At 36.4% G+C, this 25499-nt stretch overlaps 8 protein-coding genes across 8 annotated transcripts; 4 read left to right on the forward strand and 4 right to left on the reverse strand.

Moving 5' to 3' along the window:
* Nucleotides 1-268: 268 nt before the first annotated feature.
* On the reverse strand, nucleotides 269-2298 carry PHYBLDRAFT_152635 (hypothetical protein; the record flags this gene model as incomplete). Its single annotated transcript, XM_018432967.1, has 8 exons — nucleotides 269-386; nucleotides 497-626; nucleotides 713-851; nucleotides 974-1276; nucleotides 1405-1494; nucleotides 1600-1889; nucleotides 2069-2203; nucleotides 2289-2298. 8 exons carry the CDS (start codon nucleotides 2296-2298, stop codon nucleotides 269-271), a joined length of 1215 nt encoding a protein of 404 aa, XP_018284350.1.
* Nucleotides 2299-4122: 1824 nt separating this feature from the next.
* Nucleotides 4123-7318, forward strand: PHYBLDRAFT_152636 (hypothetical protein; the record flags this gene model as incomplete). The annotated part of the gene is made up of 11 exons (XM_018432968.1): nucleotides 4123-4252; nucleotides 4728-4790; nucleotides 4865-5022; nucleotides 5168-5221; nucleotides 5331-5411; nucleotides 5517-5677; nucleotides 5757-5910; nucleotides 5989-6278; nucleotides 6539-6843; nucleotides 6907-7052; nucleotides 7163-7318. 11 exons carry the CDS (start codon nucleotides 4123-4125, stop codon nucleotides 7316-7318), a joined length of 1698 nt encoding a protein of 565 aa, XP_018284351.1.
* A 446-nt stretch (nucleotides 7319-7764) lies between these two features.
* Nucleotides 7765-10223, reverse strand: PHYBLDRAFT_71102 (hypothetical protein; the record flags this gene model as incomplete). The annotated part of the gene is made up of 8 exons (XM_018442409.1): nucleotides 7765-8022; nucleotides 8172-8696; nucleotides 8812-8970; nucleotides 9090-9209; nucleotides 9291-9644; nucleotides 9772-9839; nucleotides 9943-10017; nucleotides 10124-10223. The coding sequence occupies 8 exons, from the start codon at nucleotides 10221-10223 to the stop codon at nucleotides 7765-7767; spliced, it is 1659 nt and encodes a 552-aa protein (XP_018284352.1).
* Nucleotides 10224-10684: 461 nt separating this feature from the next.
* Nucleotides 10685-11471, reverse strand: PHYBLDRAFT_160647 (hypothetical protein). The gene has a single exon (XM_018434221.1). It carries the CDS (start codon nucleotides 11424-11426, stop codon nucleotides 10821-10823), a length of 606 nt encoding a protein of 201 aa, XP_018284353.1. The 5' UTR covers nucleotides 11427-11471; the 3' UTR covers nucleotides 10685-10820.
* A 3777-nt stretch (nucleotides 11472-15248) lies between these two features.
* Nucleotides 15249-16591, forward strand: PHYBLDRAFT_11270 (hypothetical protein; the record flags this gene model as incomplete). Its single annotated transcript, XM_018428305.1, has 2 exons — nucleotides 15249-16241; nucleotides 16365-16591. Coding segments are annotated over 2 exons (1220 nt in total), but the record flags the coding sequence as incomplete, so codon positions are not given.
* Nucleotides 16592-17859: 1268 nt separating this feature from the next.
* PHYBLDRAFT_189357 (hypothetical protein) lies at nucleotides 17860-20066 on the forward strand (the record flags this gene model as incomplete). The annotated part of the gene is made up of 5 exons (XM_018439650.1): nucleotides 17860-17884; nucleotides 18103-18158; nucleotides 18373-18519; nucleotides 18604-18761; nucleotides 19023-20066. 5 exons carry the CDS (start codon nucleotides 17860-17862, stop codon nucleotides 19192-19194), a joined length of 558 nt encoding a protein of 185 aa, XP_018284355.1. The 3' UTR covers nucleotides 19195-20066.
* Nucleotides 20067-21406: 1340 nt separating this feature from the next.
* Nucleotides 21407-22937, forward strand: PHYBLDRAFT_189358 (hypothetical protein; the record flags this gene model as incomplete). The annotated part of the gene is made up of 8 exons (XM_018439651.1): nucleotides 21407-21522; nucleotides 21643-21825; nucleotides 21936-22019; nucleotides 22098-22221; nucleotides 22325-22410; nucleotides 22484-22556; nucleotides 22666-22690; nucleotides 22778-22937. The coding sequence occupies 8 exons, from the start codon at nucleotides 21407-21409 to the stop codon at nucleotides 22900-22902; spliced, it is 816 nt and encodes a 271-aa protein (XP_018284356.1). The 3' UTR covers nucleotides 22903-22937.
* A 253-nt stretch (nucleotides 22938-23190) lies between these two features.
* Nucleotides 23191-24108, reverse strand: PHYBLDRAFT_71097 (hypothetical protein; the record flags this gene model as incomplete). The annotated part of the gene is made up of 3 exons (XM_018442408.1): nucleotides 23191-23307; nucleotides 23534-23677; nucleotides 23944-24108. The coding sequence occupies 3 exons, from the start codon at nucleotides 24106-24108 to the stop codon at nucleotides 23191-23193; spliced, it is 426 nt and encodes a 141-aa protein (XP_018284357.1).
* Nucleotides 24109-25499: the final 1391 nt, after the last annotated feature.

Genomic DNA, 25499 nt, shown 5'->3' on the forward strand with positions numbered 1-25499 from the left:
TTGTACTGCCCCTTCCCTGTAATGCCAAATAACAGCATGGTGTTGCATAGAATATCAAAGAATATATCTTATTTACTTATTTATTTATTTGCAATGTTAATCAAGTTTTATAGATTGTCGAGTTAAAATAATACATATATACATTTATATACTTAGAAAGCTATTTTTTTTCTGTGCTATCCTTTTGTGCAAAGTTATTAAATTACTCTTGTTTTTGTTTCTGTTGCTGCTACTGGTATTTCTTTCAAGTAAGATGAAGCAAATAAACCTAGATTTGAATTGAAAAGAATGAGTTTTCAAAAGGTGGTGCAGAGTCTTCTGTGGCGGTCGTTTCTGGGGACTTTTGAACCAGTAGATGAGAGAGATCATCAGGGCATACGCACAAACTATATTAAAAAGAGATAAGAATAATAATAATAATAATAACAAAAAAAGGGGAAAAGTTCAAATAAGAATTAGTAGTCGACTCTTTATCCGGTCAAGTCTTGATTCATACCTCGCCTTTAAAATCCCTTTCTTTTGCGGAACAGTAAGCCCAGGCGACTGAATGGCACCTCTTACCATGCGTTGCAAGAGAGTTGGATCAAAGATTGCCTGATGCCTAAAGAGATGCTCTTTAAGAATTCCTACAAATAAAACCAATTTTTTTTAAAAAAAAATACATTTAGTAATAATATAAAGTTGTGTAATAACCAATTCATAGACTTTATACCTGTTGCTTGCTTGTAATATTCGTAGAGATGATCTCGTTGGAGAGTGGTAATTCTTTGTGGCTGATCCCATGGGTATTTGATTAAAAGGGAAATAAAGTGCTCAAAAGGGCGTTCGGCACATTTTCGAGAAAAGTGCAACTATATATACATGAGGGGGAGTATATTATTAGTTTGCAATATTATAAGAAAAAATCAAGAATATTATTGATTGATTGATTGATTGATTGATTGATCGGGGGTTTTTTTAAATATATATATACCTTGAAGTCGCGACATACTGCCAAAAGAGCCTCGTAGTCTTCCCGTTCAATCAACCCAGGCTGATTTTGGATGTTAGTATCATCACCGTTTGCTTTGAAAGAACTAATGCCAAGCGAGTCTTTCCAGCCTGGATAAAGGTCACTCATCAAATCATCTTGTGAACTCTCGCTCAAAGATAGCCTTCGACCTTTTACTGGAGGGCGTCTGTAGGTCTTGATGGCTTCGACAATAGTCTGTTTATCGGATAAAACCTCTATGTAGGCATGATCCAAGGTCTTTCCAGTGTGCTTGTCCATAATTATCTATTCAAATATGAAAAATAGAAGCGAGTTAATACGCGGGGGTGTTTACACAAGTGTAAAGAGAAAATTTTGTGATTATCATTTGTTACTGTTTTTCTCCTCTTTATTGTGCTTTTGCCTTTGCTTACGTGAATGTTTTGAACACATTTGTCCGGGTTGGGCATAGTAAGATTTGTCAGAATACTTCTGATATTGCTAAGAGAAATACACCAAGGGATCTAATATATAAAGTATCAGTACAAGTTAAATAAAACTAGCCGATTCTTAAAGTAGAGTGTACTCGCATTTGATATTTTGATAACATGGTACTGTCTTTTTTCTACACTAATGCTCATGGAGTTAAACAACATAGAGTCCGAAAGACGCTTAATAGAATTTGAAGATCGTTTGACATGGGTTTCCACCTTGACTTTTTCGTTACTTTGCTGTACTGGTCGAGGAGCGACTTCAGGAATAGCCCTTTTACGAAGTAGTCCGACTTCATATCCAGGTGGTTTTGGTTTCTCATTGATGGATTTATTCTCTATTTGACGTATAAATTCTGATGAAAAACCGTCTCTAGGAGGGAAGAGATAATACTGACTCATCTCACCTCTTATTATCTTGGATGACACTGATGAACACAGGAAGATGAAATAAATTATATAAGAATATGTATAAATACAAGCCTCTTGATCTTGCTAAAGTTATGTCTACTTTATTTATTTTTTACAAATAATCTCAATGGTTGCTATGCAAAAATACAAACACACACACACATATATATAAAATCACATAAACATGACTACTTACCTTCAAAAGAAGTACGAGAAGAAAATGCCGATCCAGCCATTATCTTGTCAATATTAGCGTATCCACCATGCTCATTGATATCTTCAAGCTTTAATCCTTTGCTTTGAAGGTTATGAGAATATTGTACTTTTGTTTCTAATAAAAATAAAGAAGAAGAAGGGAGAATTATCTCATATAAGGAGCTTTAGTATGGATGCATGTCAAAAGATAGATAATCTACCTGACAGCATATTGCTTGGATATAGAAGAAAAGGTTCGAGCATTTCTTCGGCCCACCTCGACATCCGAAATACTTTATATTGAAGATACGCGTTAGATAAGATATATAACATTATCAAGTGCTGCAATATTTATTTTTTTGTTTGAGAAAAGTACCTTTATGTTTTTATTTAAAGAAGTATGTGTATATCGAAAAAAGATTGTTTGATTTACGAGTAAAATGTTATATGTATATATACGCTTCTGTAAGTGTGTGTATTTTTAAGCTCCATATATAAATAGGATATGGATGAACACTTTTGAAGAAAAGAAGAAAGAGATGAAAGAAACAAGAGAATGAATTGATAACCTTATGAAAATTGTTTCTTTATAAAATGAATATACAAGTGATGTGACTGTAATGTAATGTAAGAAAAAAAAACATCACAGAACTAATAAAGGAACACTTCTCCTCGTATGTTGCCATGTTATATTGTCACCTGTCAACCATATTCTATTGACAGGCTGGATCCAAAAGATGGCCAACTTACTTTTACTCTTGCTCTTAATACACAATATCCGGTATCTAAGATCCATTGAAAGAGTAGGTTGCTGCGCTAATAGTTTGTGTATTAAGAAAATGCTAGAATATGTATATATCTTTATTGATCTGTTCTTCAATTATAATAAATCACCCAAAATAAGATAATGTTGCGTAGTATATATATTGTAAAGGGAATTTTAAATATAACTCTAATAGTCTATTCTAAATATCTTATGAATCTAAGCTTTGATTACGCATATATCATGTATAATCACAAGCCTGTACTCATCAGCCCGAGGATAAGCCATCATTACTAAATATTATAAAAAAGCTATTTTCCCTTAGCAATTTCAAAAATAATAACACTGCTTTTATGGTCTGTAGTTTTGTTGTTTCAATGATACACCCACCGATCCTTACATATTCTATATATACACATCTGTCTTTTTTTTTTGCAAAGAAAGTATTAGAAGCTCTTGTACAGGTATAAGTAAGATGGATAATAAAGGCTGGTCCCCAGTTCTGGACAACTATTCGGCCACATTATTCTCAAGGCACAAACTTCATACTACGCAATTAACATTTCCATCGCACATAGGCAAAAAAATTATAACCTTATTTTTTTATATAAAGATACACAAGACGAGCTATAATAATAAGAAGAGGAAGAAGAAGAGAAAAAGGAAAAGAAGAGAAAAAGAAGAAAAAACATCCTCATTGTAGCCACACTTTCTATAATTAAAAAAAAATACGTATATAAAAAATCAAGCTTCACGATTTTAGTGGCGGACAGACAAAATGATACTGTGTTCAATACTCTTCATTTTTGTTAGTGTGTATCATGTATACGGCTTGAAATTACAGATGTTACATTTAATACCATTAATATACGATTCCAAGGGTCTGGAAAGAACGGTAGTAAGGCTTGTATTTTGATTTTCTTCCGATTATGAGCTGTTCCCTTGTTAGATATCAAATCAATCTATATACATCATTACATCACTAAGAATAGAATCAATGTGATATATAGGCTTTATTAATACGATTATCGGTATTGGTGTATATTTACAGGCATTAAATGCTGATTCGATCATATAAATACAGGTAGAACAAATAAAGAAGTTACTGCGCAACCTTTAATAATCATATAGAATCAGTGAAGCCATAAAAAAGGGAGAGGGGATTCGCAAATGAGTGCTAATGGACTAGCAGGGCGACACCTAACTAGTAATCCTACACCCATCACTTGGACATTGCTTAGGGCGACACCTAAACTAGAGGTCCTAATGAGAAATATATAAATGGTTCGCAAATGAGTGCTGAGGGACTAGCAGGACGACACCTAACTAGTAATTCCACACCCATCACTCGGACATGGCTCAGGGCGACACCTAAGCTAGAGGTCCTTGGTCACAAAACAAAGGCGTCTGGAGGTTTGGTGAGTATGTTTACCAATTATGTGACTGGCTTGAATGTTTCGGAGTATAAACGTTGGAGCGGTCAATAAAATATTCAGCAATAGGTATATCTGTAGAAAACCTTCACACGTCAAAAGAAGATAAAAAGTCAATTGTATGAAAGTGAAGCATTAATATATTACACACACATTAATAGAGTTCTTCTTAAACTTTCATAATTAGATTCATTTGTTCGCTTAATGGGTCTCTCTTGGCATCCTAAAGGCTATTAAGCTCGATGGAAAAAAAACCCTGGTGATAAAATAATGAAAAGCTGTCCAAGGTGTGTATAGAAGGAAAAGAGAAAGGGAATATCAATTTACTGAAGCCATGTTACACAGTACAACCAATATAGCGTCAATTTTTTTTGAGGAATACTATTTACGATTTATTGTCACTATTGAATCCCTCTCCTTCATCCCCCTTTTTCTCCCCTCTCTCTTTTCTCACTTAAAAATAGAAACAATGCCCAAAAATTCAAAGGATCCCAGCGTGGCTACTATGGACCCGCGTTTCTATGAAGGTATCTAGTGTGTGTGTGTGTGTCTAGGTAAGTAGGTAGGTAGATATTCAAGTTTGTTGATGTGTTTGTACTAGTGTTCTTTCAATATTTTGAGGAAACGGAATGCCCTAGCCTCAAGGACTTTTGTGCCAGAAATCACGAGTTTGTGGTTGTAAATACAACATCTTCTGACATAAAGGGTCTGTGGAATAAACGCTTTAAAAGTGCTGCAAAAATATTTTCCACAGAAAAGGTAATATAAATAAATAAAAGAATATAAGTAAAACAAAAACAGTCTATTTTGTATGTCCCTTTTTAGTATTTTGATTGATACAATAAAGTATATAATAAGGATGATTTTGTACACACACACAAACACATAAATAAATATATATTAGCCTTTTACGAATGATCAACCGGATTGGAACCAGTACATACAAGAGAAACTAAAGGTATGCGCAAACGGCTTTATGAATTACTTTAGAGATGATACTTTATATATTTACTTAATTGCGTTCTTTTCTTTTTTTTTAAAAAAAATAAATAAAAAAAATACAAAAGCGTGTGCTGAAGCAAGCTGTATTTGATGAAGCAGAAAGCACTCGAGCCAGCTCTAAAAGTAGCCATGTTTCCTCTTCGAATGTAAGCTTATGTATGTATGGATAAATTTACAACAATTCGCCTCAATATAAATATGTATTAAATTATGTACTATATATATATATATATATATTTAATAATAATAAGGGTTCTTCAAAGACAAAGTCAAGCCCATTAAATGAATCACAAATCGAAGCCTTTAAAAAGAGCTTTGATTCAATGGACCCTCAAAAGAAATGGAAAATCAGTGAAGGAGTTGTTGTTGAAGACAAAATGTATAAATTTGGGTTAAGTTGTACCTATGAGCAGTAAGTGATCAGAAGAATGGCGCCTTCTTCTTTTTGGCTATTTATACTGATAGTCATGACATTCTTGTTTATCACAAAGCCCAGTCCATTCATTTATCTTGGATGTAGATGACCCTTGTTGGATTTCAGTATTTTCAGCAAAGGAATTAAATATAATTAAAGCCAGTGGAAAGGCTTCGATGCCTCCTCTTTCTGACGGGTTAAAAGAATTCTTTCAAAAGTTCTCTGAATTGGTATGTAGTGTTTTCTTCCTCTTCCTCTCCATATCTCTCTCTGTGTGTGTCTTAATGATCTTTCTTGATTAATTACAGAGCACTTTAATTGAGCCGTCTACCGGCGATTCTCCAAATTTGCTCCCTAGTAGCTACCAAGAGAGCTTTCTAAAGAGGCTGTGGAGTATTGCAACAGACCACGGATTCTACGACCCATTAACACACTTTGATGAGGATTGGGCCCAGCGATCCATAATAGAGTATATCTCAGCATATAGATGGAATGTAATCCAACGTCTCACCGCTAGAGGATCAGAAATGGATTTTGTGGTCAGGATATGGAGTCAACTTGATAAATGCTTTGACAACATTGCAGTAGAAACTTTTAGGTAAGAATCCAGTAATCAAACAACTAAGCAATCAATCAACCGACTGCTGTCTGCACAATTGTTTTTTTTTTGGGAACAAGATATCAGATTTACATAAAATTAAAAAAGGGGGATTCAATTATTTTATATTGACCTTAAATGGCTAATACTTTACGTTTGGCTGTCTACATCTTATTCTGCAGCGATAATGAGAACCTCTTATATATATATATGATGAGTATAATTTATTAATTTTTTGATTTATTGTTTCTGTCTTATAGAAACCGAGGCTGTATTGCTACATCTGTTAGAATGAATGAAAAAAGAAGAGTGACAGGAAGAGACCCCTTGGTTCCAAAATCCTTTTCTACAAAACCTGATCTTGTACTTTACAAAGAGGATGTAGAATACGGATGCTCAGAAGTTGGCAAGAACGATGATGGTGGTGTGGGTGAAAAAGAAATTGTGGAGACTGCTCTAAAATGCCCAAAAACAATGAAGGACATGTTACTCCGCGCAGCAAGCAAAGTAGGAAACGCCACAAACAAGACTCGCCAATTGCAGATTGTTGGTTTTCATCAAACATGTAAGAAATATTAGTGTTATATATATATATATAATGTTGACGGTACTTAATTTTTATCGTAAGCCTTGAGAATGCACCTCTCGGTTCTAGATTGCCCAGAGGGATATATATGTCGGTTAAGAAGATCCACAGAGTACACAGTACCTCTCCAACCATCTCTTATACCATCACAGCTTATACCAATCTTAAAGCTTACATGTAAAGCAAAGGTAGGTTAATCAAAAATCCGTGAAACAAATAACAATAGGAATAAGGAATAGAAATAGAAATAGAAATAGAAATAGAAAGGTAGTATTCACATGTTTCTTTTTTGGACCAGGAAATTGTCCGGCGAACTATAGAAGTGCTCGAGGCTCCAGCATATGTAGAAGACGAGCCAGACTTTTCCTGTAATAATGCTACATCTGACGTTATTGTACTGCCATGTGCATTATGTAAAAGTGTCAAGAGGAAGCGGGAATCCTCTCCTGCTTAATCCCGAGACTCTTTATGGTAGAGGGTGCTATAAATAAAGGATCCTACATCATGGTATAGATTTATATCAACAGTGTGTGTGTTCTGTAAATATACATGCATAAACAATTCACCGCATATATTCTATGCTTAGAGCCATTGTGTCTTATTGTACTTTATTGTGTTTGATGTGTGACATATAAAGACGTATCAAATTAGAGTATGCACACACGCCTACAAACTAACCCAACAAACCCAACCATATAAAAACAAACAAATCAATACATGCATACATATACAGACAAGACGTCTCATTAAAAGAACAGTTAAAGACATTTGATAGTAAGATAAACCAAAGACAGTATGATAAAAGTAATTGTTTCTTTTTCACCTTTCAGGCAAAATACATTGTATTAAATAAAGCACTTTCTATTTCATTTCATTTTATTTAACTTTTTTTGATTTATTTTACATGGTCCATTTGATATCGCCTCGTCTTCTCTCAGACTCGCGTTGCTCAAACATGACTTGGACACAAATGAAAATGCAGGCCGATGCAGAAACCAAATAAATAAGACCTGGCACGGTTCCAAAGATTTTTTGGAGCATCTCCTTCATACCGTCCAGTCCGACACAGAAACCGACCAGGTTTGCAATCATCATCATCATAATGTTAGCAACTGCTCCAATTCCACACACAAAACGATAGTAAGGTTTTTGTCCAAACTGTAGATATAAAAAAGAAAGAAATTCAAGGGGATTTAGTTTATCTTTATCAAATGCACACATTACACAAACGCAACCATAAATATATATTATATATATCGTTTGATTGATTGACTGTTTGTTTGTTTGTTTGTTTGTTTGTTATTTACCTTTTTATAACTAAACATAGCGGAAGCAATGATTTCTGGGGCAAGGAAGATGCAGATGAGCCATCCCCAAGCCAGTAGCTTGAGTTCAATGTCGTGCCAAAGTGCAACAAAGGTAAATACGGCCCACATATTGAACATCATGTACTTTGCACCACCCAAGGGAATGTAGATATACCGCACTGTCCAGCGATTGTAGGTACGATGCCAGCTTTTCCAGAATCTCTGGGCCGAAAAGTTGTTGCTGACACACCGGACCATGTTTTCTCCTGTCCAGATACCGTCGGCCATTGCCCACAGGCGAAAGAAGCGCCAAGGGATCAAAAGTTTCATCCAAATGATGATCAAATTGAAATACCCGATCATACTCATCTCAAGCGGCGTGTCACCTTCCCAAGCCTTGGCTTTGCTGATAGCGACAACGTACAATGTGTGTAACGTAAGTTCCATCACAAATATAACACAGGCCAAACGAATTGCATAGAGTCCAACAGATTTACGGGTGATCTTTTGAGAAGGCTCACGGATCTAGGTTTACAAAAGAAAGGAACGAATTTAAATATTATTATTATTATTATTATTATTAAAAAATGAGCTTCCTTTTTCTTAGTCTTAGCATTAGTCTTCTTTTGACTGTGCTTACCTGGGATATAAAATCATTAAATGTAATAATAGGCCCACAGAGATAGAGAGGTGTGTAGAGGACATAGGCCAAGAAGTTTTTGTAGTTGTATTCGGATTCATAGCAGGGGATTGTGGTACGTTCCTTGTCAGTGGGTGGATGTATAAGATGGTCTTTTTTCTATTCTTGTCCACAAGAATAAGAATAGAGAATAGTAATTCAGGTAAGTAATTCAGCACAATAGCTAGATGTATAATAGGTATGACATCTGTACACCCTGCCTTGTATATAATTCATACCTCATAATCTAACCTTGATTTCTGGAATTGCCAATAATAATCCATATTGAATGAAATCAAACGAAGTGTAGAAAAATTAAACAGAATCTGCCACCTTGATTGAACACCATCATATTTATCCTATAATACCAAATATGTATATTCAGTTTCAATACACCCTACTTATTAACTTGATTATATAAATATATATTATTTATTTACCATCCAAGCAAATGCAGGTCCAAGTGCAGCAAACGAATAACCTTGGTACCATTCATTCATAAATAATATCAGCAGATTAAATGTCCATGTCAGGATTGGATTCCATTTGGTTCCTCCTGTCAGTTTTGCGATCATGTAGTTTGTAGAAACGATTGCCAGGATTTTGAGGATACTTGTGCCGTGAAACACAGTGACAACAACCAATGAGGATATCAAGGAAAAATTAATGCGTCGCGTAGGTGATTTTGTGGTGGACCTTCCGATTGTATGGCTCAATTGAAGGTATATTGCCATCAAACACAGCAATACAGGCAAATGGGCACGAAACTGTGCATATTGAGCATCGCTATTGTCCTACACGGGTAATTGAGTTTGTTTTATCCTAATATCCATCCAGTATTCGCTTATATTGTCCATTGTTGATATAAAAGAAATTATAATTATAATTGTAATATATGTATATCTTTGGTTATTCATTTACCAATTTACGCCCAAATAACCACCCCTCTGATAATAAGTCTGAATATTTCTCATAGTTTGGATTGTCCTCTAAGATTGGAACGCAATGATGAGATCAAATGCTCATTTCAAACTTCAAATCACTTTTGCATTTTTTATTTTTATTGCTGGTGTACACCAAAAAAAAATGTACCTCTTCCGAGACGGTAGGCAGAATAGAACATGTATGGAATAACCGTTGCAAAACATAGGTAATAAAAGTAAAATTCTGGCAACAAACAAAAAAAAACAAAAACACGTCAGCATTGAGTGATTGCAAAGGAAAGAGAGAAAGAAAGAAAAAAGAAAACAAGTAAGCTCATTCTGAAGAGTACCTTTGGTATTCCAAAGGACAGGTGATGTATATGGCTGAGAGAGAGAAAGACTCTGTGGCGGTTGGTCAAGAGCTGGTTTCTTGGTTTCGTCAGTTGTCATTGTAGACCAGACTTTTTGTGTTCTTGGCTTATTCTTCTTTTACTTTCAGGGTTTTGTAAAGGAATCTATAGACTTTGGGAATCTCTGGCTTCACAAGCGATGACCTTGGTTATAAAAGTGTGTATATAGATATCTTATAGATATTTAAAGTGCGTCTAACAAGGAAATTAATATAAAAGAAGGAAAAAAAAAAAGAATCATAAATAAGGGGAAGGGAAGGAAGGAAGTATTAGAAGGCGGGCATCTAAAACGAACAAGACATATGAAAGTGCAATTACAATTAATAAAACAAAACCAAAAAGAAGAAGAAGAAGAAGCCTTATAATATAAATTAAACTCTTCTTTAACAAATTTTTCATTTTGTATTCTTATTCTTATTCTTCCTTTAAAATGTTCTTCTTGGTGTTCTTGTGTGTGATTATCTGTGATTATTATATAATACAGAGAAAGGTCCTTTTATGTATATGTAATTGATGCTTATGATTTTATTCAGTTTCCTTTTATATTTATATTTTATATTTATATAAATTTATTTTATTTTATTTTATTTATTTAATTAATTAATGGTAAAAAATGGTATCTAAATGAAATATGCTATTAGAACATAGTACTTCCCCATGCGCCTGATGTGGGACCCATCATGCTCAAGGGTCGACTAGAGTTGCCAAGACTTCGGCTAGAAACCATACCCATCGGGTTCTGTACTTGAAGAGGCATCTGCATTGGGTTCACAACCATAGGCATATATTGGCCCATCATTGGCTGCTGGTTTGAGGGAGTAGACATGCTGGAGAGTGGTCGGGGAGGGATGGAGGATACTTCGTTACGGAGCATTTCTGCTCGTCGACGAGCATCTGTGTTTTTCATGCGGTGGCCTTGGCCTTTTTGATGTTCTGAATTATGCTGCTGATTATGATGCTGATGCTGATGCTGATGATGATTTACTACGGGACCAATACTACGTCCTTGAATGTATTGTTGAGAAGAGCTGAGGTTATTAGTGCTATGATTAAAGTCGCCCATTGGAACGCGTGGGAGAGGAGGTGCTATGCGGATGTTGGGGTTCTGGAAGTTGATGTTGTGGATGCCTTGTTCGGGCAGCTTGGCCAGCATTCCTTCAACCTGGACAGTTGAAGGGTTGATACGCTTAGGTTTCCGCAACAGTTCGGCCTTGTCGTGTTCACGTTGGATTAAGAGGTCCATGCCAGACACACTGAGTCGGTTGGCGACCTTATTGCGTGTCTGGTTAGGAGGATAGGGCCTCGACTGGAATTGTTGCTGCTGCTGCTGTTGTTGCATTGCAGCGGCTACCTGTAGTGCCTGTTGGTATTGCTGGAATTGTGCCATTTGCTGCATCTGTTGTGCCTGCTGCATCTGTTGTGCTTGTTGCATCTGCATCTGCATGTGCATCTGCTGTTGAGCAGCGGCAATAGCCTGTTGGTGCTGGACGGCCTGCTGTTGCTGTTGGTGATGGTACATAAGGTCCATGTCACTCAGAGTAGCACGTCTACCCTTGGCCTGGGCCTGCACTAAGCCGGGACTAATGCGACCTTCGGCAGTGCCAAATGAGGCCAGATATGGTGCAGCTTCCAAAAGAGAATCATCGCCGATCGTAGGGTTAGATCCACTGCTGCTTTGGTCGTTAATGGCAGGAGGGGTTCCGCCATCGACTGCGTCCAAGACTGTCTTTCTCCACTGTTCAATCGGCTCTTCTCCGAGAGTCAGGTTGTTTAATGGTAGTTCCAGGGCGGTTGCTTCCTGGTGAAGTAACGCCATGTCCCCTGTAGATCTTGAGCGATTGTGAAGACTGGGGCCACGAACCAGTTGTCTCAGGGTAGACATCCGACGTGCATTCATATTTGCAATATCCTCGTCATCATTATCATCTTGTGCTTGGATGGATAAGCTTGGGACTTTTTTGCCAAGTCTATCTTCCTCTTCATCATCATCTTCTTCTTCTTCTATAAAGAAGTATCAGTAAAAATGTATATCTATATATGTATATATATTTACCTTCACTTTCTTCTTCTTCACTTTCTCCGTCACTTGGTTGTGGAAAGTTCTTTTGGTTTTTTTGCTGTTGTGGTACAATGGGTCGGGACATAACTGGGTTGGGCTGGTTGGGAATATTAGACTTTTTTTTCCCTTGTTGTTGTTGTTGAAATGATTGAATGGTTTGGTTGGTTCTCTTTGGAATTTGTTTATTTTTGTCTTCCTCTTCCTCGTCGTCGTCGTCATCATCATCATCGTCGTCGTCGTCTTCCTCTTCTTCTTCATCATCACTCGGTACATATTTTCGAGTTTTTTGTGCTGCGGTACCCAGTCATATAATAAAAATTAAGGATTTAGATTTATGCAAAAATAAGAATAAGAATAAGAAATTATATTTTAAATAATAGATAGAAGAGGATTCAATGTAATTTTGGGATATGGCATGATTTGATGATGGTCATTTTATTTTCTTCATTAAAAAAAAGGAAAGAAAAGGAATAACCTCTTGTACTCAAAATACACCCACACCCACAGAAAGAGATTTATAAAAATTATATAAATTTAACTCTAAATCTAAAACAACCAACCAAACAAACAAACAAAAAAGAAACTTACAGCTGTCTTGACGGAATTGGTCACTATTCATCATCAACTGACTAACGGGGCGACTGCCGGGCCGCATTCCAGGTCTCTGTTGATTTTGGTGTTGATAATGGTCGTCGGCACTACTGTTACTACCAGATTCAGGTCTGCCACGGAACTGTTGCTGTGGTGGTTGGTAGGGTGTTGGTGAAGGTCTCTGGTTTTGGTGACGAGGAGATTGACCTTGCTGATGGCGCATTTGTGGATACTGCATGCTTTCACGCATCTTGTTTGGAATGTGAGACTGGAAAAAAATGATACTTTTAGTCCATGGCTCTGCATCCTCTCCAGTGTCTGGGGTCTTGATAGCTCTTGCAAGTGCTAATCTCGAGGGACTGCAAGTGACATTCTCTGTTGACATTAAGGTAAATTCTATATTTTTGTGAAGAAAGTAAAAGAGAGAGAGAGAGAGAGAAAGGTATTGAAGAGTCAAAATAAAATAAAATAAAATATAAAATAAAATAAAATTGTATTTATACTCACACATCTATACATTTGCTGTTACTCTAAAAAAAAAGAAATAATATATATATATATATATTATGTATCTAATTTATATAACTTTTTACCTTATTTACAACTGATAAAAATAACTTTTTTTTTTCTTTTTTTTTTTGCACTTGTTGTTCCTGTTGCTGTTTTCTCTTTACACTATATATATATAGAGTCTTGATTTATTTACGCACCGAGTGTTCAATATATAAAGTACCCTCTTTATTTATTTATTTATTTATTTTTAACTTTTTATTTTAAAAGAGAAAATAGACCTTTGATATCTTGATCTTTAAATAAATGTACTTCTTTAACCTACTTCTTTAGAACCAATATACAATATTAATAAAAAAAATAATAAATTCATATTATTCAATCAAGACATTATATATATATATAGATTTAATATATACTTTAATTTTATTTTATTCTTTGATTAACAAACTGACTTGCTGATGTGCATATGTTGCTTGTCTATCACTCTATCACTATAGATCTTATATTGTGTATATTGCATATTTTGTGTTCTCTTTTTTTCTTCTTCTTTTCTTTCTTTCTTGCTATTAAATTCATCTCCTTGTCATGTCTTATTTTCCACGTGCCTGGAAGTGAACAGGGATGCAATTAATAATATTAAGAATTTAAAAAAGTAAAAATAAAATGTGTGCGGTGCGACATGGCCCATATAAGGGTTAAAATAAAAATAAAGTAAAAAGTCTATTATTAGAAATATCTACCCAAAAAAATAAACTCAATAAACTCAAAAAACCAAAACAAAAATGTGTCCTGCCATCCTAAATTATGTCTACGTCATTTTGGTGGCTTGCGGGTAGTATGTCATCTATTGACAATGAATAAACCTTGTCCTGCACTCTCCAAGAAAGAAAGAAAAACCCTTTTTTGTTTTTGTTTTTTTACTTTTTTCTCCTTTTCTTCTTTTTGTTTCTATTCTTTACATATATATATATATATATATATATATATATATATATTGTCAGTTTACCAATTCAAAGACCTATAAATAATGGAACTGAATCCAACTCCCATCGATCGAAAGAGAAAAGCCGAAGGCTTCTCAGATAACGAAGAAAAAGAAATCAAGAAGACTCAATACTGCGCCCAAAGTGAGCAGAACACCGAACAGAGCGTTGATGCAAATGATGTCACCAAGACAAACCAATCCGGAGGGGCTGATTTGGCCAATATAGCTCTTGAAAACAACTCAGAAAGTGATTTGAAACCCACCAATGCAGAAGCAATAAACACAAACACAACCACAACAACCTTGTCAGTGGCCGAAGGAATAAAACCAACAGTAACAGTAACAGAAGAAGCAGTGCCTTTAACTGCTGCTACAGTTCAGATATTCTCCAAAATAAAACGTGAGGCTGACTTTGTGATGCTTGAATCAGAGGAAGAGGAAGAGGATGAAGAAGATGTAATTAATTCAGGCAACCAAGACACTACTACAACCAGCTCAGTATCAGAGACTAGTGTTCCATTCAAGAGACTCGTCATCTTGAATGTGGAGGCTACTTGCGATGAGAATCAGACTAACCCTGCTGCCGTACAAGTAACAAAGGTACAGTTTAACAATCATTTTTAATATACAACAGTAAACAATGAAATCATATAAACAACGCCAACCACATCTCCTTAATTTTACTCCTTAAAACACGTTACATTAATTAATCACATTAGCATATGTATATATACCTTTCTATTAATTTATTTTAATCACTTATATATATTTTGCTTATTATTTTAGGAAAACTCCGAGATTATTGGTAAGTTTATTTCAAACAAGCAAACTATTTGACCTATTTATCTAGTTCTCTTATATATTGGCTTATCCAAAATTAATTAATCATGCTTATTAATATATACATACATATACATATTATAGAATTTTCGTTTGTGGTGGTCGATGCTTCAAACATGCAGGTTCTTTACAAAGAACAACACTACGTCAAGCCAGAACGCACTCCTCTCACAACCTTTTGCACCGATGTGACCGGAATTACCTGGGATATGCTAGAGTCTGCCGGCAGCTTAAAAGACGCCATTTCTTCCCTGGACCAATACATCACCACCGAGATTGAAGGCAAGGGACTCTCCTTTTGCTTTGTAACCCACGGTGGCTGGATCTTGCGTATCCAAATCCCTCGTGAAGCACGCGACAAGAACATCGAACTACCCGGGTACCTTGCATTCTGCCGCATGTTTGATCTCAAGCAAGAAATCCAGCGCTGGCAAGTGCACCACCCTGAGGTCAATCTCAGAACCACATCGCTCAAGGATCTCTGCGAGACCTTCCAGCTGACCGATGAAGTGACCGATGGTGACACTATCGGATTAAACGCCTGTTTGACAACAGTAAAGGTCATTCGCTACCTAACCAACTTCCGTCACCCAGACGTGTTTGTCCACCCGATTGACACCAATGCAGATCTCCAGCAGTTCAAGAAAGAAGAATCCAGAGTGATTCATCTGGCCGGCCTTCCCTTTGAGGTAACCCAGGGTGAGCTTGAGGCTTGGTTTTCTTCCAATGGCCTACGTCCCACAACCATGTGGATGATTCAACCCGCCGACCACGCTAAGCCGAGCATCTCCGGATTTGTGCTGTTTTATGCCCATGACGATGCCATGCGTGCTTTGGCCCTCAACGGCCGTTGTTTGGGCGATCGTCCTATTGAAGTCTGTCCAAGCAGCGAACGTGTTATTGAGGCAGCTGGTAATATGCTAGTTCCTTTCCCTCTGCAGTCCAAGAGCCGTTCCTTGCGTCCAGGAGACTGGAATTGCACCAACTGCAATTTCCACAACTTTGCGTCTCGCCGCAACTGCTTCAAGTGCAATGCCGAGAGTCCTAATCCAGCCTCTGCTTCTACTCCTGTTGCATCGCATCACCACCACCATCACCATCAGCCGTCCTTTAACCCCGGTGATTGGATCTGCCCTAACCCTGCATGCAGCTTCCACAACTATGCATCTCGCATTCAATGCCATAGATGCCAGACATTCAGACCCAACAACAGTGGGGGTAGTGGTGGAAACGGAGGTGGTGGAATGAACCATATGTCGTCTGCTCCTGGTACCCCCATGGGCGTGAACCCTGCTTATGGAAGCGGGCGTCCTCATCAGCCAATCGCCTTCCGACCCGGAGATTGGTATTGCCCCAACTCGTCTTGTGGATTCCAAAACTTTGCATCTCGCGCATCCTGTTTCCGTTGTCACACGCCTAATCCGACACCTTTCCAGCAGCAGCAGCAGCAGCATCACAACAACAACAGCAATAACAACAGCAACAGCAACAATAGCAACAATAACAGTGGCAGTAATTATTCGCAGCCTACTTATGGATACACTCCTGAATCTAATTATGGTAGTGGAGGAGGAGGCGGCGGCGGAGTAGGAGGAGTTGGTGGTGGAGGTGGAGGTGGAGGTTATGGCGGCGGCGGCGGCGGGGGTGGACATCAGAGCTACAATTCTTCAGGAAATTCGTATAGTGGTAACGGTGGTAGTGGCGGCGGCGGCGGCGGTGGCGGTGGTTATGGCGGCGGTGGTGGACAGGGTTATGGCGGTGGTCATCAGGGTGGTCCTCCTGCAGGCGGATCAAGTGTGTTCCGTGCAGGAGACTGGTATTGGTAAGTGTGAGAAAATAGGAAAAATAGAGAAATATCTATCTATCTCTTTTTTATCTCTTTCTTTCTCCATTTCTTCTATTATCACTAGCATTTATTATGGTGGAGAAAGAGAGAAGAGAAAAAAGAGAAGAAGGGGAGATATGAAATTTTGATGTGGGGGAATTGGAGATAATTTATACTGTTTGATCTAGTCCTACATGTAATGCACACAACTTCGCCTCTAGATTCCATTGTCTCAAGTGCAATGCTAGCAAACCTTACTCTGCACAAACGACAACTGGCTATATTTCATCTGGTGGTGGTGGAGGTGGTGGTGGTAGTGGTGGTTTAGGAGGAGGTGGAGGTGGAGGAACAGGAATCAAACGTAAGTTTATGAATATACAAAAGTACTATTGAAGTGAAAAAGGGTGTCTATTTTTTTTGAATACTTAAATCCTGTAATTGTCAATATGTTTTTTTTTTCTTTTCTTTTATTTTCTTTTTTTTTATTATATAATAAAAATTTTAGTGCACAAGTTTTAAAAAAATTATATTCAAAATACATATTCACATTAATATATTTTTATATATGAAAAAAAATAAAACAAGCCAATATATCAATATTTAACTTCTTATTTACTTTCATAAACTATGTTAAATTTTTTGTTGCGCTTGTTGGGTATTCAATAATGTGATTATAAAGATCCGGATAACAGACAAGAGCCCAAGGCTTTTGGAGATATATAGATGGTTTATAGTCTTTATTTTATCAATTTATAAGGTCTACTTAACCGGTTAATAGTCAATGGGCGCGCTTTTATGGTAGATAGCCACTTACTTGGTTGCGCCAACGTCAGTAATTAAGGAGAAGTATTAGCAGAAAAAAAATGGGCTCAATGTCCACACCAAATGGTATGAAGCTTAATGAACACAATCATTATCTAAAAGTAGAGTGAAACAGAAGGATAAATAGAAATCCAAGTGAAGATCCGGACAACGTTGGAGACGGATCAGGATGAATACAGTTGCCGGAGAACCTTATTCTATACCAGAAATTTGTTTTATAAAAGAGAAAAAAGTATTGTAGAGTGCCTACAACAGAATGTCATGAAAAAAAATCTACCACAAAGGCTACGAATCTGTAACGCGTGAACCATTACAAAAACGGCTTACAGTAAATATCGGCGTAAGAAAGGCAATATAGAGCCTGAAAGCAGGGATCAATGAAAAGGGTCATCGTATGTCTGGCAGTGTGAGAAGGTCAAGATTACCACCACACAACAGCCGCACATGATTTTATCAAAGAGCAGTTTGGCTATCCTACTTGTCGTTATCGTTATGCAAAAACACGAGCTAGAAATAAAAATAAAATAAAAATTAATATTTTCGAAACCATTCAGAAATATTGCCGGCAACACGATATCAGCGACAATGTCAAATCAGAAATACCAATGATTTTCATGGCCCACAAGCAAGAAAAAGTATCCCCTAGTGATGATAATCTTGATACCAAACAACACCAACATGTAGCCAACATAATTATGATAGTATGTGGTCATTTTTAATCAAACCATGTGTGCTACAATCATAAAAAAAACTATTGAAGATACCTATGTATTCATGGAAAAAAGTCGCGTTTCTTCATGACCACCGCCATTAAGACTATAAGCATAATAAAAGATGCTTCGGCAAAAACCATCACTCACGATAAAAGTATTATGCAGCTTTTAGGTCTTGATCTCCCATTACCAGAAGTTAGATTGGCCAAGACCGTTATCCAGGCCGACGAGTAGATTAATTTGAAACACAATTGGTAATAATACCAACGAATTTGAACTTGGATCATCATATATTAAATCCATTTTTAAATGGACTTTCTTTTTTCTTTGGCTATCCCAACCAAGCTGTGTACAGACTGAATGCAAAGACAGTATGAGTTTTAAAACGTCGGCCATACTTCTTGAAACACTCCTTTTTTCCTTCTCTCTTTTTTTTTCTCTTCTTCTTTCTTTCTCTCAAACAATCTTACCATATCAATATTACATTTAAGTAATAAGGAAGAAACAACGTGGCGTAGCTATTTTAGTCTTTCTGTCGGCGAACGAGGCATCAAGGCTGGAACATCCATGGATGCATTACAATTCGCTGAGATTCAGATGCGTCGAAATGTCAAAGATGAAACTGGTGCACTGGAAGATGAGCCACGTTTAGTGAGGGCCTAAGCTTCTCACGCTCAAGGATAAACACGGACTTCAAAAGATTGTCGAGTGGAATTGCTGTGAGTCATTAGCAACGATGAAAAAGATGTTGCAAGAGAAAACTGGAAAGTTTGTATCCGAAGATACTCTTAGTAGCGCTATACACGAGCTTGGATATAACTACCGTGTTACTCGAGAAAAGCCATTTCTGACACCGGCTGATATGGATGTACGCCTTTAATGGGCCGGCCAGAAAATGAACTAGGGAAAAGAATGGAGATCAGTGATATGGATTGACGAGTCCCGTTTCTGCCTTTTTAAAGTAGATGGACAAGACCATATATGGAGAAAGTCTAAGGAAAAATACAACGCAGAGTTCATGTAGCCAAAAATTCAAGGAGGTGGAGGCTCTATAAAGTTGTGGGGGTGTATATGGGCTAGAGGTATTGGTCCACTTGTCTGTTTAGAGAATAACATGGATGCAAGGGAGTATATCAAAGCTTAGAGCGATTATTTCAAGGTATTTTATGATATGCTTCCAAGCAAAGACACCCAGCACTATGTGTTTCAAGAGGACAACCCGCCTGTTCATAAAGCAAGAATTGCAGAAAAGTACAAGAATGATCTTGGTCTTGACGTTCTTGATTGGCCTTCAAAGAGCCCTGATCTCAGCCCAATCGAGAACATGTGGAGCCTGTTGGATGACCGCGTGCGTGCTAGGTCTCCTCGGCCTATGATTTTGAGACAACTGGCCGAAGCATTGGGAGAGAAGTGGCAACGCATAAGTTGACAAGAATGCTATACCTACTGTAATAGTATGCCCAACAAAATAGAAGCTATTCAGAAAAACAAGGGTGGGCATAGCCCATATTAAATAAAGTCGGTTTTTTTATTGCAAAGAGTGCCTGCCATAAGCTGTATAGTGTTTATATTCTAAAACTATTGGGTGAATATATAAGGAATATAAGAAGTATAAAGACTATCCATTTGATCTATATATTCTAGAGTTTCAGAAACCAAGTTACTTTTGTTTTCAGCCTATATATCTAAAGATTTGAGAATTAAAGAAAAACAGCAGAATTGTAATGCCATAATATAAATATATTACATAACAATAATAAGCCCTCAGCTACTCCAGTCAAATGTATCTACAGTTGCTCTACTGTCTACCACACAGGTCCATAATACACATAAATGATTATGCATTATATACATATATCACCGCAATAATGGATATATCGATATGTTATATCAATTCCATAATCATAGCTCATAATGTAGTACCACTATTATTTTTATAACGCTCTGTGCTGAATGAGCACAAAATCTGCCATGCGCACGTGGACAATAACTCTCGGGCCACACACTTTTGATGTCGGACAGTTAAACAACATCTTCTTGTGGTGGTGGAAATAGCAAAACCCTCGTTTTTAAACCTGTTGATATCTCTACGAATATTAGTCTACTGCTGGTCGGACAAGTACTGTCCGAGCTCAATTTACTTTTTACACAACTTTACTTAATGGAGAAAAAACAAAAAGAATCGTTTTTTTTCAGATGTTGCCCTGAAGAAAAAGCGGCATCAAAAATGGACTTTTTGGTGCAAATAGCCAAAAACCATTAGTAAATGTTTTTTGTAGAGTGAAAAATGGAATATTTTGATCAATATTTAAGCAATCAATGTAAAATACCTTTTAAATGGTGGATCGTAATGTGCCACACCATGTTACTTATGTTACTAAAAGCTTTTTGCTTAACTGATTTGGGTTTATGACTGATTTTCTGCGTCTAATTTGCTCATTTTGATCAAAATGATCCCTTTTTATTAAACAATTCTTCAAAATATATAATAACTTATCTACTTAATATAAATATGCTTTCAGTAATATAATTTTTATTAAGCAAACTTGAATAGGTTAATATTTAGGAGTTCAAGAGGCTTTTATTCTCGATTGATTTGGTATAATGTGTATAGAAATTATGATAGCCATTGGTATGGGCGTATATATTATTATCAGTATTCAAGAAAAGTGTTGCAGACTAGTCATTATAACATTTGATATAGTGTTTGTGCTATTGATATAATTTTTTGCTTGTTAAATTGTGTCCGTCAAAAAGTGGCTGAATTCCAAAAAAAAAAAAAAAAGAAACTAGGTCGTTCTGCACCAAGACTGCATTTTTTTCTTTTTTTTTTAAATAGTGGTAATGAATATTCATTGTGACTCTGACGAATATCATGGCTCAAATCAAGAAACAGCGCAATTACAGAAAGAAGAAGGCTGATTCTGATGACGAAGCCCAAGTTGAATTGAGTCCTTCAACCACAAGTCCAGAAGACGTTAGTGTTCTTAGGTAACAGGACAGCTCCAATGAATCCAATCTACCTTTGCAGTCTTTTCATCACCACCATCACCATCTCCTTATTTATATCTCTATATTTATATTTATATATATATTATTTTTAAATTCCAGTGACAAGATTGAGGAGTTGCATGAATTACGTCGGTTACGTCGTAAACATGGTGGAATTGATGCCGAAAAGTTGTTTAAAGGAACCGAAAAGCCAAAAAAGAAAAAGGCACAAACAGACGACGATCCTTGGAAACTAAAGTCAGGTGGTCTTGTTGATCAGGATGAAGCGCGATCAGGAAGAAAGTAAGATGAATTCTGTCATGTGAATGCAAGATATACGTACAAAGAGAAAGCGAAAAAAAAAGATAGAGAGTTTGAGTGTCAGGCTTTAAGCTAATATTATTGGAGTGTAGAGATGACGAGGAGGGCCCAGAGAGAAAGTTGAGACTCGATACTTTTACAACTCAAACAAATACATTGGACGTCGATAAGCATATGTAAGCAGAAGATATATATTGTGATGAGGCTTGTCAGACATGTAAACTATCCATGTATATACTTTTTGGGCGAAATAGGATGGAATATATCGAGGCTGAAATGCGCAAGATAAGAGGCGATGGAGATGAAGATGAAGAGGAGAAGAAGAATGGAATGACCGATATTTATGAAGAACTCTATCACTTGCCTGAACGTCTCAAGGTGAGATATTATAAACAAATTGTGTGCATATTGTGTGTTAACTGACCGAGTCTTTCTATCTCTCTCTTTCTGCATATATGTGTGTGTGTTAATCAATCAATAGGTTGAACAAAAGAGAGTAGAGGAAGGAAATGTACAATTGTCCACACAAATGTTGACAGCAATTCCAGAAGTGGATCTAGGCATCGAGTAAGTGAATAATTGGTGAATTATTATTGCTATATGTGTGTTGACTTTTATCTATTACTATTGTTTTATAAAGTGCTCGTCTCAAGAATATTGAAGACACTGAACGCGCCAAACGAAAACTTATGGATGAACAAGAAGGGGATCGTGTAAGTTTAGATTTTTTTAATGAATCCATTTGATTTGATTTGATTTGGTTTGATTTCTTAATTAATATCAAATGCTCTCTTTTTTTCTGTATATTTTATATCATTTTAGGCCAAACCACCATCAAAGAGAGAACGTAAGTTTATCTGGCTCTCCTTTTTGGAAGAGACACGTTATACTCGGAAATATCATTTACTAACCAGATTGTGTGTTGGTATTTTAGCTCGTGTACCTGCTAATTTTGAGAAGCAGATTCGACATGTTCAATCCAAGCCTAGGATGGATCGTCGCCAAATGGCAACAGACGAAGCAGTGGCAGAAAGGTTTAAAAAGAGAATGCGTAAATAAATAAGTAAATAAATAAAAAATAAAAAATAAAAACTAAAGAAAGTAAGAGAGAAGATTTTATTTGTTTAAAGAAGTGTGTCTTTCATTATTATTATTTTTGAGTTTTTAGTTTATATGTTTTGTAAGATGATTAATACACATATTTTATCATCCTTCTTATTATTTGCTTAAATTGAATAACAGCACATGATTGTCAAGAATATCTACTTTATATTTAAGACACCATGAGAGTCTAGACAATGTCTTTTGATATGCTGTTTTATTTTGGACCAAAACTCTTCAATAGGATTAAGGAATGGTGAGTAAGGAGAGTAAAATAAATGGCTTATAACCTCGTTTCCCAATGTAAGCAGGTACTCGACTATTGTCATGAATTCTTACGTTGTCCATTACATCTAGTATATTCTTCAAAAAAGATATTAATATGCTTTGTATTAATCCCTTTTCCTGTTTTTACAGCCTTGGATGTTCTAGGAGCTTTTCTTTTCTTATATACACCTGGACTTCTTTTGGATATGTCGATAATACCAGCAGTACTTATACATCAAATGATAGTAATATTTGTACCCTTTTGAGCTGGGACCTAAACCTTGCCAGGATTATTTTTGGGGTCTCAAGCTCTATTTCATACGATATGTAAATTGAATCCTGTTTCATCTATAAAAATACAATTCTTCTGGTGGTCAACATCATTCTCTTTGCATTTTTTAATATACAACTTTCCCTTTCTAATTGCCGTATCAGAATATCGTTTCTCACGAAGAATCTCAACTCTCTTTAAAGATAAATTAAATTTTGTCCTCATATGCTTATAAACTCCATTGACCGAGATTCTTAAACCTGGGAAAGGTTTACATAACTAATCATTGGCTAGATCCACAGTTGATACAGCATTTGAATCAGTGCATTTGATCAAAATAGGTGGTCTTCTACAATTGTCGTGTTTTAAGCTCTTTTTGTTTTGAACACAGGAAGCTCTTTACCACCACTCTCGTTAAATCCATTCCACATTCTATAGGCTGTGTTACGAAGAATATTTACCTTATTTGGAGCTTCAGTTACAAGACAATCCTCTTTCTGGAAAGTGCAAATGAAGCCAACAATTTGAGCGTGAGAGTAGCTTTTGTACTTTATTTGAACCAGCTGAAAGTCCTCCCCTTTATATATCAGGTTGGTAAGGTTGTCTTTTATTCCTTCCAAACTCATCGTTAGCCATGCTATCTTTAGTGGCAACGTTCATTACATTATAATGAGTATGACCACAATATATGTCTTGGATTTCTGCATCAGAAGCAGTATATTCATTTACAAATTGTCCCAGTCAAGTTTCTTTTATCTCAAATTAATTCGAAATTATCTCACAAAAAATTCACCCGTCCCAGCAGAAAAAAAGCACGTCTAAATGTTATTAAAAAAACTCAGTGCACGCACGCACGCACGCACGTACACACACACACACACGTCAAAAGCTTAGACCCTTTTGGATAATTCGAGTCTCCGAGTAACATATTGTCTGTCTGGGTTATGTGTCAGTTTATATGTGTTCTATGACAGAATAGAGTACTCTTTTTTTATTATTTTTATTATTTTATTATTTATATATATAAATAATAATAACAGAAACTCGGCAAACAAACAGTCTTCTACCCACACACACAGTCAAGTTATACTTCTCTTCTTCTCTCTATTAAATCTCACTTACTCGATGCTCATTTCCCAATGTTGCTTGATTCGAGCTTAACCAACATTCTCCTTGTGGTAAGCGTATACATATATATATTAAATATAGAGTTTAGCAGTAATGACAACTAAATCCTCGTACCTGTCATCCTCTCCTAGAGTGGCGTGTCGCACATACGATATCGTGCATATACACAGTCATGTCTGCGCTCTCTCCTTCCAGATTTTATTACCTCTGACAGATCACAAAAGCAAGAGACCAGAATGTGCTATGGCATGTTTGATGCCGATCCAACCACAAATGTCTTGATCAACGCTTTCTGGGATCTTCTTGATCTCACAATTCCAGTCGCATGGTGTCTTTCTCAGTCTCAACCCTCAGACAAAACTCTAGTAAACCTTGATTTGTGGGTATTTTGGTTTGACGATAGTCATACAGGTCTTATTGATGGACATCAAGGTTTACGAGCATTGGATGGTAAGACAAAAGTGTAAAATTCCCTTTATTTCTTTTTTTTTGTTGTTGTTGTAGCATTAATAACCCAAAAAAAGAAAAGGCTGACAAACTATAATTATTATAATAACAATAATAATGATGGTCATGGATTTTATCTAAAAAAAATACGCTGCAGAACTTCGACTTGGATCATTTACTTGGGAAGCCATCTTCTCCAAAAGTCAGTCTCCTACTGCCTCTCCAATTGCCCGATCAAATCCTAATACTTTGGTGGTTGTTGCTGAAGAATACAGGCTCTTTATCAAAGCAATTCGTAACTTAATTCAACCGTATGTACCGTTCAATCCCAATCAGTTGTACCTAACCTTGTTCATCTGTCACACTCTCACCTATCAAGAAAAAAAAACATATTCAACCCACTTCTTTTGTTAAATAGGGCAATGATAGCAAGAGGTGCAAT

This window comes from Phycomyces blakesleeanus (genome assembly GCF_001638985.1).
Source record: "Phycomyces blakesleeanus NRRL 1555(-) unplaced genomic scaffold PHYBLscaffold_37, whole genome shotgun sequence".
In the NCBI taxonomy this organism is placed as follows: domain Eukaryota; kingdom Fungi; phylum Mucoromycota; class Mucoromycetes; order Mucorales; family Phycomycetaceae; genus Phycomyces; species Phycomyces blakesleeanus.

Excerpts from the sequence above, each read along its gene's own strand:
- PHYBLDRAFT_160647 (XM_018434221.1), bottom strand. The coding sequence starts at position 11,426 with ATGGACCTCTTAATCCAACGTGAACACGACAAGGCCGAACTGTTGCGG.